Here is a 12,073-nt window from a genome sequence, read left to right as displayed (position 1 = left end):
TCACAGTCTATCGAACTTATTTAAAGATTAGTTCCAAGCATGGATGTTTTTACATAGTTACATCGGTCCACCTTGGATCAATATAACTGTGCATATACCATGACTAGCAGGTCCTTCTAGAAGCTGGAGATCACTGTAGTATGCACTGCTACTACAGTGGTCTCCGCCAGCTTCTGGGTCCTGTGCCAAGTGGCTGCCTTGCTGCATATTGAATACAAAAGGTCACTTGCTCAGCACGTGTGCCATTTAGAGATCATGTTGCATTCTGTCATTGAATGCAAAGCATTATCTTACTAGACAAGGTGTGATTGTGATGTCACCACCTGGCCTCTTCACTTCATCCAGGTAGAGAACGCTTTGCATTTATCAAGGACTGCAAAGGGATCTCTGATTGGTGCTTGTGCTGATTGGTGCTGTGACCTCCAGTGTTCACTGTGCAACAGGGCAGCAACTCAGCACAGGACCTGACAGCTAATGGAGATCACTGTAGTAACAGTGATTTGCAGGCTGGATCATTGTTGCTATATAGAAATATGTATACCCAGAAGTCTTTAATAATTATTTAATAAACTATTTAAAATAATGTGAAAGGAGTAAGAAGAAATGTGAAATCAATAATAATACATTTTTTTAACGCCGGGTTCACACCTATGCCAATTAGATATGGGTTTCCCGCATCCAATTCGCATAGCAGGAGAATGTGACCGGCTCCCTATGGAGCCGGATCACATATCTCCGTTGTGGCTGCGGAGCACACTGCGCGTCTTTGGCTCAGTTTCAGGGCCAAATTCAGGCATAGATTTGGCCCTGATTCATCCCTGGAATGGGGAACAGGGGCGCACAACGCTCCTATGCAATCCGTGGCCAGTTCCAGTGTGAACCTGACCTAACAGTTTATACTGGCCATCTATCCCCCAGTTATAAAAAGAAAAAGCAATTAAAGAAACAGTAAAATTCTGTGTAGCTGGACAAATGCTGTTCGGTGCATTTGACTTGCAGTCTAGAAATGTGATATACATTTAAGATGCCTGTGAGTTACTTCTGAGCTGCCTTTGCATTGACCTGGGAGGGAAAAATCACTGTGTAGCAAACATTGTCTTTATACAGAAACACTGTTGAGTGCTGCTGATTGACCTGCAGCCATTAGTGACTAGTAGCCAATTATTACTTTTACAGGGAAGAAAAGAGGACAGAGCTTTTGTTGTATTTATACCTTGTTACTCTGGAGAAGAATCATGTCTGGTCCTAGTGTTGCACAAAACGTTCAAGGACAGACCGATGTCCTACCAACTATTTTACTTGCTGACATCTGCTCTACCTAATGGGATTAAATAATTGCATGTGTCTCAGGCTAGTAAACAATGGCTTTTCTCTGGCTGCGCAACTAGGAAAAAACTGTATTTTGTTACACAGCATGTTTATATGTTGCATTAACCTTGTATGCCAATTTTGAACCATTATGTTGAAGTGTTTTTTGTAATTTTTACTGTGCAAAAGTAAGGACATTACATTCTGAAATGGGAGAGCATGTGTGTGCTTGTGTCTTGGAGGGAAAGGAGGGTTGGTGACAATATATACAACAGGAAAAAATTGCAACATTAAAACAAATATATTTCTTCATTAATACATAAATGATTTATGAGTGTCATTGGGAGCTAATGTGTATATTTCATTATTTCTTTTAGCTCTGCACTCCGGACTATGTCAACTGGATCATCGAGACCTTCCAAAGTTTGTCTGGTGTGCGGAGACGAGGCATCTGGATGCCACTATGGTGTGGTCACATGTGGAAGCTGCAAAGTCTTTTTTAAAAGAGCTGTGGAAGGTAAATGTTCAAGTGGGTGATTATATATTTTTTTTACTATTTTCTGTGTTCTTGTTGTTTCACGTGTTCTTGAAGCATGCTGAGTGTTCATTGGTCTGCAGTAAAATGCATTGTCCAACATGGGCAGTGGCCCTATCATCCATTGAAAATGTATGAGGAGGGTGTGAACACTTTTGTTGTTGATCTAAATGCCTACTAGAGCTGCACGATTAATTGTTAAAAAATTGCAATCTTGATTCAACCTCCCCCTCACAATCTTAATCCAGCATGTTCTCAATTCATTCCTGTAACAAGTGTAGAGCCGTTCTCTGCTCACTCAGCTGTCAAAAAAACACTCAAATGTTTATCAACATTGTCAGTGCTGGTGGATAACTATAAACAAAGTATCATTTGGTCCTTTTAGATTAAAGGAATGAACTTCGGTCTGTAAATAAGGTCAGTTTAACCACTTAAAGACTAAACCTTTTTCTGACATTAGTTGCTTACAAGTTAAAATCAGTATGTTTTGCTAGAAAATTACTTAGACATTCTACAAACATTATATATATATATATATATATATATATATATATATATATATATATATATATATACACATATATATATATATATATATATATATATATATATATATATATATATATATATATTTAGCAGAGACCCTAGAGAATAAAATGGCAGTTGTTGCAATATTTTATGTCATACCGTATTTGCACAGCTGTCTTTCAAACTAAATTTTTTGGGAAAAAATACACTTCAATGAATTAAAAAAAGTAAGCCCTTTTTTTGTATAATGTAAAAAATTATGTTACACCTGAGAATCGTGATCTTTATTCTAAGCAAAAAAAGGTGATTCTCATTTTAGCCAGAATCGTGCAGCTCTAATTCCTACCATGAATCCATTTTCTTCAGTGATCAATTTTCACGGGACAGTTATTACAAATAATGTTTGCATATTTATTTGGCTGTTAATTTTTATTGTGGTAACTCATAAAACAAATCAAACTAATTTTCATTTGAATAGTTTTGGCTGAACTTTCATTTACTTATTTCATATTTTTGTATGTTTTTTAATTTGTTTAGTATGTGTTTTCTACTACATGTACATGTATACAATCACTTTTTCACTAGTAAGCATCTAATACATTGCAAAACATTCACAGGGCACTATTGCTTATTTAATGAGACAGCAGTAGCAGACAGCTGAGTTTGTCTGATTGGGATCATGAAATGGCATATTAATTTCTGTGTGCAAATTGTGGCTTTGGCCACTTGCCAACAGCCCACCGTCTGTTGACGGCGGCAGAATGGCACTCCTGCACGAATCGCAGTAGCTGTACAGCGGGTGCTTTAAGGAGCATAGGGCGCGTGTGCGTGGCCGTCGGCTACCCACGATTGCTCCTGAGAAGGAGAGAATGGAGATCTGTCAATGTGAACATACAGATCTCTGTCCTGTCAGGGGTGAGGAGAGCGATCTGCTTAGGAACAACAATCAGTCTCCTCCCCCAGGCAGTCCCATCCCCCCACAGTTAGAATCACTCCCTAGGGCACGCATTTAACCCCTTGATTGCCCCCTAGTGTTAACCCCTACCCTACCAGTGACATTTATACAGTAATCAATGGCTATTTATAGCTCTGATCGCTGTATAAATGTCAATGGTTCCAAAATAGTGTGAAAAGTGTCCAATCTGTCCACCGTAATGTTGCAGTTCCAATAGAAATCGCTGATCATCGCCATTACTAGTAAAAAAAATAATAATAATAAAAATGCCATAAATCTATGCCCTATTTTGTAGACGCTATAACTTTTGCACAAACCAATCAATATACGCTTATTGCGATTTTTTTTTTAACCAAAAATATGTAGAGAAAATATGTAAAGAATACATATCGGCCTAAACTGAGGAAGAAACTTGTTTTTTTGTATATTGTTTGGGGATATTTATTATAGCAAAAAGTTGTTTATAGCGTAAAAAAAGCAAAGCGCAGAGGTGATCAAATACCACCAAAAGAAAGCTCTACCGCACAATTGTTCAAATATTTTATTAATAAAAGGAACATGCAAAGAATAAAGTCACAAGATACAGGGGGAGGAATAAAATGCACAATAACACATCAAAACAACAGGGACGTGGCCCCAAAAGTGCAGATAAGTAGCAGTAGAGTTAAACATTTGACCACATGGATACAACAGGTCATACAATAATAATTGCAATCATAAGTCATACAAACAAAAACTCTAGTGGCAGCCAACCCAGTTATAGGTAAATAATTTTTAACATTTGATTTTTATTCCTGGGCATAAAAAACGTAAGGTTAAATATACAAAACCAATATTTAAATATTTATGTATACAAAATAATATAAAAACAGAAACACAAGACAGAAAATTAAATGATTCAGCGGTTTCACTTAAAATTAACCTATGGGCAAGTCTCTCACATCAACCTGCCAATTTTAAACCAGAGGCATTAAATGACCTCTCAACCATCATGTGATCTGCTGTCCAAGCAAGGCATTGGGAATGTGCAGCAGGGACTACCATTAGTATTTATTTGTTGCAGGCATTTACTGTATATAGAACTCAATACTTATGCAATGCTTATGCAAACTTTGCATTCACATCAGTCCTTTCCCCCAATGAGCTTACAATCTAAGATTCCTATGTTATACTCATACAAATATGCACACAGGGCTGCATTAACCATTCAGAAAAATAAACATTTACTTAGGAGATCAAGGTCACTACAGCGTTTTTTTCCTTAGTCATCATGCCCTTAAAGGATAAGTGCACTTGGCCTTGAGCTAACTGATCGCACTCTAACCCCTCCACAGATGATCCGACTGCCATAGCAGTTTATTCACATTCTGCACCATAAGACCACTCTTTTTTGATCACACAGGTGCATTATAAACAGGGGTCAAGTCCTGGGGAAAAAAGTGTGGGAACTCCCACCCTAGATCCACTCCCCACCGAAAAAAAATAAAAAAATACGCTCATCAAATTTTCCTATTGTGTGTATGAAGCTTAACTGTTATTACATAAAAAAACAATCCTCAATAAACATAAATTCGGTAATTCTCTGAATAATCAGCATTCATTCAATTATGCTTCCATGCAAATGTGAACATCATGTTCTGATCTTTATTGGGGAATTTTTTATTTTGTATATAGAGTGTTTATGTGGTGAGTTTACACTTTTCATTGAACAGAGTTTGGATAACACAGGTTTAAACGGAAAGGTGATAAATTAACTGCACATTATCTGGACAGAATGTTGGGGAGATAGTGATGTGTTCCTGCTTAGGAGATGTATGTTAGCTTGGAGGGGCTGCAAACACTGCAGGGCTCCAACACACACTCACTGCTATTCCAACCCTTCACATATTTCCACATAAACTTCCCTCCTGGCATTAAACTTTGCCAGGTATTGTGCTCAGCTTACCACCCCAAACTGATGTTCCTCCCTCAGCTCACCTCTCTCCCTGCATGTCCTGTGAGCAGAATAGCTGATCTACCCTTCAGCTAGACCTAGCTGTGATTGACAGGTAGATCGAAGAGGAAGCTGATATGGGGCCCCCTACTGGCAATGCCGGAATGGTCAGGTGTGCGGCACTTACTATTGCGAGCTGTGCCGGCAGCTGCTGGTGTAGCACCTGCCACACACCTCACATACTTCAAAGTCTTACAAGACATGGCTGCTAATGGGAACTGAGTTCCTGTTGTGGAAAAAGTACAGGAACTCCGTTCCCATGCGTTCCTGCAGGACTTGAGCCCTGATTATAAACACATGGGACTGAAATGCACCTGTGTGGCCTGTAAGGCCATTTTCAAACTGAGGCGCTTTACAGGCACTATAGCCTAAAAATAGCACCTGTAAAGCACCCCTCCTCTCACTCCAATGTGAAAGCCTAAAGAGCTTTCACACTGGAGCGGTGAGCTGGCAAGACGCCAAAAAAAAGTCAGATTGAATTTTGCAGGCCATTCAAATGAATGGACTTTTAAAATGTACCTCACAGGAATGTGTGGGAATCACCCATGCGATCCTAGTGTGAATAGGTGTTCTGTCGATTTACTGCAGCTTGTCGAATAATGCCTCTGACGATCTGCCCAATGTGCAGTAGTGATGTCACTCTAGCTGATCGGAGGCATTATCTGATGATCAGCAAAGCACAAAGGCAGAATCTGATCAAATTCTGCCTGGCTCTCACCTTATGACAGCAACCTTTAAATCGATCTGAAAAAAAGTGGAATATTAAAAACATCTCTGTATTAGTTGTGCCTGAGACTCATAGCAGGTTGTATTTTATTTTAAACTCTAAAATAATTACAATGTCACCCTGATTGATGCTGACCATTGATGCACACAGGAGTAAGGTTGGATGGCTGATGGTGTCATCCGTGGTGGATCCTGGTGACGGACACTAGGGGGAGCTGCTAAGTGAGGACAGAGCATACATTGGCATTGTGCATTTGTGTGTTTTGTCCACACAGATGTTTGCTGTCCTGAGGAGAGAGTGAGGCAGAATCTCAAAATCAGATTCTGCCTCCGCACTTTGCTGATCGTCAAACAATGCCTCTGACAATCTGCACATGCGCAGTTTTGACATCACACCTGCTGATCGGTAGATCAACTGGCGTGATGTCACTACTGTGCATGTGCAAATCATTGGAGGCATTATCCGATGATCTGCAGTGATCAACAGGACACTGGCCCTAAAAGTCTAATACCCTGTACACATGGTCAGAAATTCTGACGGAAAAAGTCAGATCGGATTATGCTGTCGGAAAATCCGATTGTGTGTGGGCTCTATCGGAATTTCTGACAGAAAAAGTTTGAGAGCAGGATCTAAAATTTGCCACGCATGCTCAGAATAAATTACGAGACAGCTATTGGCTACTGGGCTCTTTATAGTCCTGTCGTATGTGATTTACGTCACCTCTTTCTGAACGATCGGATTTTCCGACAACTTTGTCTGACCGTGTGTATGCAACACAAGTTTCGGCCAAAATCTGTCTGAAAAAATCAGACGGATTTTGTGGTCGGAATGTCCGACCATGTGTACAGGGCATTAGACTGCACCTCTTCACAAATTTTCACAACATCAAGTCGGGTAGGTAGACTGTTGTTAAGTGAAGGCAAGAAACATAGCAGACAGCTTCTAAAGTATTTATTTAATATTTATTATGAAATATTTTCAATTTTCGTCTCATAGAGCATGCTAAAATATTGGCTTAAAAAGCTCAAATCAGAGTTGTTTGCACCTGATTAGTTTTGCTATTCAGCTTGTGTACACATTTGTGAACATCAGAACTGCTTTTAATCCCATACAATAGAAATACAAGAGCAGCTTACAAGAAGATCAGAAACACATACATACAAGCTGAATGCACCTTAAAGCATTATTTCTATCTACGCCAACATATGGAGATTTGTAGGTGGGATACCAGCACCAGTACTCACAGTGGTATACATTGTGAGTATACTTTCACCTAGCTAGCAATTGTTTTACCTCAGTTTTGATAGCAAAACATTTAATCCTAGCAATAGTAGCAATATTTGGGAGGTAAAATCATTACCAGTAAGTTAGGATGATTGTTCAGGTGCAGAAAAGTCCTTGAGCATCTCTTGTGACAGGTGGGCCCTCATTAGTCTTGATAAGCAGCACTTATAATATTCAGAAGCGATCATTATCTCAAGAGATTTTCTAGCATGTTGGAAAATCTTTTTGCAGTTTATAGGGTCCTCTTTCTTTGAAGCAAGGGGGAATTAATGATTACCTTGTGTGTGACACATCCATTTACCAACGATAAAAATGTCATGGTGGGTGATAGCAGCATAAATTGTCTAATGACTGTTAGTTGTCATGTTACCTATGGTCTTCAGTGAGACACGTGCTAGCCTATATCAGCAGTCAGTTATGTATAGAGTTATAAGGATAAATGAGTAAATACATAAATTATAACTTAATAAACAACTAATGCCTTGTGTGTAGATAAATAGAAGCTTTGTAAAGTCGGCTACTTAGAAAGTGTAAAATTACCATGTAAAAGAGAAATATTCATACTTACCTGTTCTGTTGTCTGGCCTTTGGTTACTTGCACTCTTGCAGAACTATGGCCCCCTAGAACAAACTTCACAAACCTGAGACTTCTGGGTGTATCAGATACCAGTGTTCTGCCTGCTGGCTGCTATGTCAGCCACCCTTATTATGAAATGAAGTCACTGATCTATGAGAAGCTATTTGGTGGATTACCTTTCCCAAAATTGAGACATCTGTTCTGGGTGGACTGATCCATTAAGTCATTAGCCAAACATAAGCATAGCCTCAGTAAACTAAGGGGTCTATTCCAACCAGCTCCAATGATTCTTCAGAAAGACCCTATGAACATACTGTTTGAAGTAGAATCCAGTGAGCCATAAAAACCTCAAGGTTTTTATATTTTTGAAAATTCTGCCAGGAAGGTAAATAGATTTTGTCCTCCATTTGGACTTTTCTGTTGGATGCACAGAAGAAACAAGAGCAGAAGAAGAGAAAATTCTTTACTAATAATTTGTGACAGTCAGCAAGGAGCCGTAAACCCCAGTGTAAATCTTGTCACCAGAGTTCCCAGGAGATATAAAAAGTAATTGAACCAACAATTATGCCTCTTCAACAAAAGGATCTTTTTTACAGCTCCACTTTTAACTTTTTTTTGTTCTTTCCAAAAATTAGCACAGTTGTGAATCCGCTTCTTTGTGTAATTCCATTTTTACTAAACTCATTATAATTCGACATAGGATGCTATAAATCAGTTACCATTGCTATGCTGTGTGATGGTGAAGGTAACTGGGGGGTGCACTGGGTTCCAGGGTAAACATATTTTTGTATTCCAGTTTACATTACAGTAAACCAGTATGCCAGTATGATTTAGGATTATGGAAGCAAAGCAGTCTCCAGTCTACTCTTCAAAGCTTTGTGAGATTATAACAAATATTAGTCAGGAATTATAAAACTTGGAAATTTTGTAAATACTAAATGTATTACTTAATTGATTTGACTTTCGACTGAGTTGCTCAGCTTTTAAGTACAGTTGTGCTGAAGGCAGAATATGTTTTGGGTGATGTAAAGAAAAGGTCAGTAAATCTCTAAAGTGGAACAAATTCCCATTATAGGATTGTAACTTGCATGATGCACAAAGGGTATACTGTCTTGCGATTAGTATACTGAACCGTTATGCAAAATTGAACTCTTATTAAGACCTCAATATTGGTCACAGAATCTTAGAATATGAATATAAAATATAATATAAAATATAATATAAAAAAATTCCTTTGACTTATTAAGTCAGGGAAATAGCCTTGTGTAAGTCTGTCAGTTGGAAGCCAACCAAATGTCTCTTAAAAACTGAGAAGCATGTGTTCCCTAAAGGGGATGTAAAGGCAGATGGTTTTTATCTTAACCTCCCTGGTGGTAGGATTATTTCAGATTTTAGGTGCTGAAAGCGGTACAATTATTTTGGAAATTTGGCGTTTTATATTGTAGTCCTGTAATTCTTAGGAATAACTCACTTAAATCTGTCCAAACCAGTGTCTAGTAGACATCCCAGGTATGATAAAGTTTGAAAAGTTAAATCATAATTATAATATAATACATAACTATAAATACTTATACCAAATAATATAATAATAATAAAAATGATTCAATAATGTAATCAAATCAAAAACACAGAAATTTGCTCAGTTGCAGAATTGTCACTGTCATTCATTTAAGTATTTGATGACAGATCTCCCCACAAATCGCTATCGCTCAATTTTGCTAGTGATTCTAATTTATTATCACTGTTTTCTAGCTGGTCTAAAACCACTTTTGCTGTAAAGGGACAGTTTTGGTTGCTATGGACAATCTCCAGTTTCCAGGCAGAAAGAACAGTTTTTATAATATAAAACTACATGCAGGGCACTGGGCAGACCACTAGGGACAAAGGGGATGTGAAATAATTACATATAGCAATGTAATCTGTAAAATGTAGTCTGGCTCGGGGTTACCGCTAATGGTACTGAATTTTCACCCCGAGCCAGACTCGGGAATACCGCCAGGGGGGTTAATGCATTCTATGTGTCCATTGTATCATTTTTATAGGTGTTTGAGGGGCGTTTTTAATGTCCTTCTAACACCCCTTCTTTTAAGGCAACTAAGTCTAACAGTGCTTGCAAGTCTGACTGAGAACAAAACCATGATCTATGACTGAGAAAAAAAACATCCAATTACTGTACTTGACTGATTTGTCAGAATTAAGATTATATTCAGGAAATTAGTTATGGCTCAAACTCAGATGTTGTGCTATGATGGTTTGTTGTTGCATTTCTAACGCACCATCTTGAGCTTGAATTATTTTAATCACTTTATCATTGGAATTAATATATGCTACTGAATGCTGGATGCCAACAAAGCTCAATCTATCTTTGTGTTTTCTGTCTAGTGAATTGATGACCAAAGGCAAGAGGTTGGGGTTATTTACTACATTAAACACCAAATCATTCTAGAACTCCCTGAGTTATCCTTCGAATGAAGTCTAATTTATGATGTGGTACTGGGTGATGAATAATTGTGTTCTTGCACTCGTTTCTTGCTTTCCAGCAGGGCATGGCTTTTTTTACTTGATTTTAATTGACTATGTGAATGAGTGCAGAGTGCTATCATAGCATACAGTGAGTGATTCATATTGAACAGATGAAAGACTTCTCACGTCAGGGAAAATTTAATGAGAGAATGTGGTTGGAAGCATTTAATTGATTTGGTATTTCCTCTCTTTTTCCTTTTAAATGCCAAGGAAACATATCCAGATTTCTATGCAAATGTTATGGCTTTCCAAGAAACACAGGGCATTCTGACACTCGGAGGCAGCCATAGCTTGTGGACTATATGCCTCTGTACACTCTCTTGTGCTAGAGGGAGCATAAAGGAAAAATGATGTGGAGAGCCTCGGTTCCAGAAAATTTGAAGCCGAGAACAATCATAACTGCCTGATTTAGATAGAAAGTGCACAGAAAATCTGCTGTACTTATGACCTAACATGTGACACTTGCACATCTATATTTAGATCTTGCGTTTTCAGTATGAGGTGTAACATTAGTTCTGTATTAATAAAGGCAAAGGCTGGAGAAGAATTTTTGAAGATGGCTTCTACCATTCCTCTGTTGCTGTAAAGTGCTTTTGACATCTCAGTTTTAAGATACTGATTTTACATAAAAAAAAATAAATAAATAAAAAAAAAAAAATATATATATATATATATATATATATATATATACTGCATATATATATATATATATATATATATATATATATATATATATATATATATATATATATATATATATATATATATATATATATATATATATGCCTCTACTTTTGTTCCACAAATGGTCACTTTTAAAAGGGTAATCCTAACTACAGTGAATTGCACTAAGAAATAAATACATAAGGCCACCTGGAAATCCTGCATTATTCCAAGTTGTCTTTTTATTCAAGTTCCAGTAATGTGTGATCAAATTTGATGTACTTCTTACTATTTATTGATCTTTGTGGCTACCTGTTGCTGTTACATTTGAATGTCTGCTGAGGCAACCAGTCATAAACCAAAATGCATAATATACCATGGATATTTTCAAAGTATAAGTATAATTTTGCTTATATTTTGAAAAACAGCTTTATTTGTTGCCAGGGAATCCTTTAATATGGTATATATATATATATATATATATATATATATATATATATATATATATATATATATATATTTGTATTATATGATTGACCTGTGAAACACAATGTTAGTCCTTTTGGAAAGCAGAGCCATACTTGAAAGCTGCATTACTAATTTGTATCTGCTTCTGTCATTCAGTAGATAAAACAGGACTCCTGCGTACTGATTTAGAGTAACACACAGTACTTCCCAGCTCATTAGATAAATCATGCTACTGCTTCCTTGAAGTGTGTGTGTTTAGAAATGCAGCTCCTTTGTGGTTACTATAAATTACAAATGTGTCCTCCCTAGAGATTTTTCTCTGTGATAAGTGTCTATCTCTAATTTTTTTGGTCAGGAATCACACTAGTTATTTTTATTTCTTTGTGTCATTAGGTAAAACAAATATTCTCGGATATTTCATTCAAAGTAATTTCACAACTGACACTTCTTGCAAACAAATATATTTGCTGCTATTCAGAATGTGCTCTGTACACATATATTAAATACCCGCT

At 37.3% G+C, this 12,073-nt stretch overlaps 1 protein-coding gene across 4 annotated transcripts in view; it reads left to right on the top strand.

Moving 5' to 3' along the window:
• NR3C2 (nuclear receptor subfamily 3 group C member 2) overlaps window positions 1-12,073 on the top strand; it is a 488,739-nt gene that overhangs the window by 295,283 nt on the left and 181,383 nt on the right. For 3 of the 4 annotated variants that reach the window (XM_077477013.1, XM_077477016.1, XM_077477015.1), the window contains exon 3: window positions 1,686-1,837. In XM_077477013.1, the coding sequence (XP_077333139.1) occupies window positions 1,686-1,837 (152 nt within the window). The remainder of the gene's footprint in view (window positions 1-1,685; window positions 1,838-12,073) is intronic. The other variant, XM_077477014.1, reaches the window with a different exon arrangement.

Source organism: Lithobates pipiens, unplaced genomic scaffold (assembly GCF_037356315.1).
Source record: "Lithobates pipiens isolate NorthernLeopardFrog02 unplaced genomic scaffold, aLitPip1_a1.2 Scaffold_13, whole genome shotgun sequence".
Classification (NCBI taxonomy): domain Eukaryota; kingdom Metazoa; phylum Chordata; class Amphibia; order Anura; family Ranidae; genus Lithobates; species Lithobates pipiens.
Note: the sequence above shows the minus strand (reverse complement) of the source record. Positions and strands in the feature narration are given on the sequence as shown.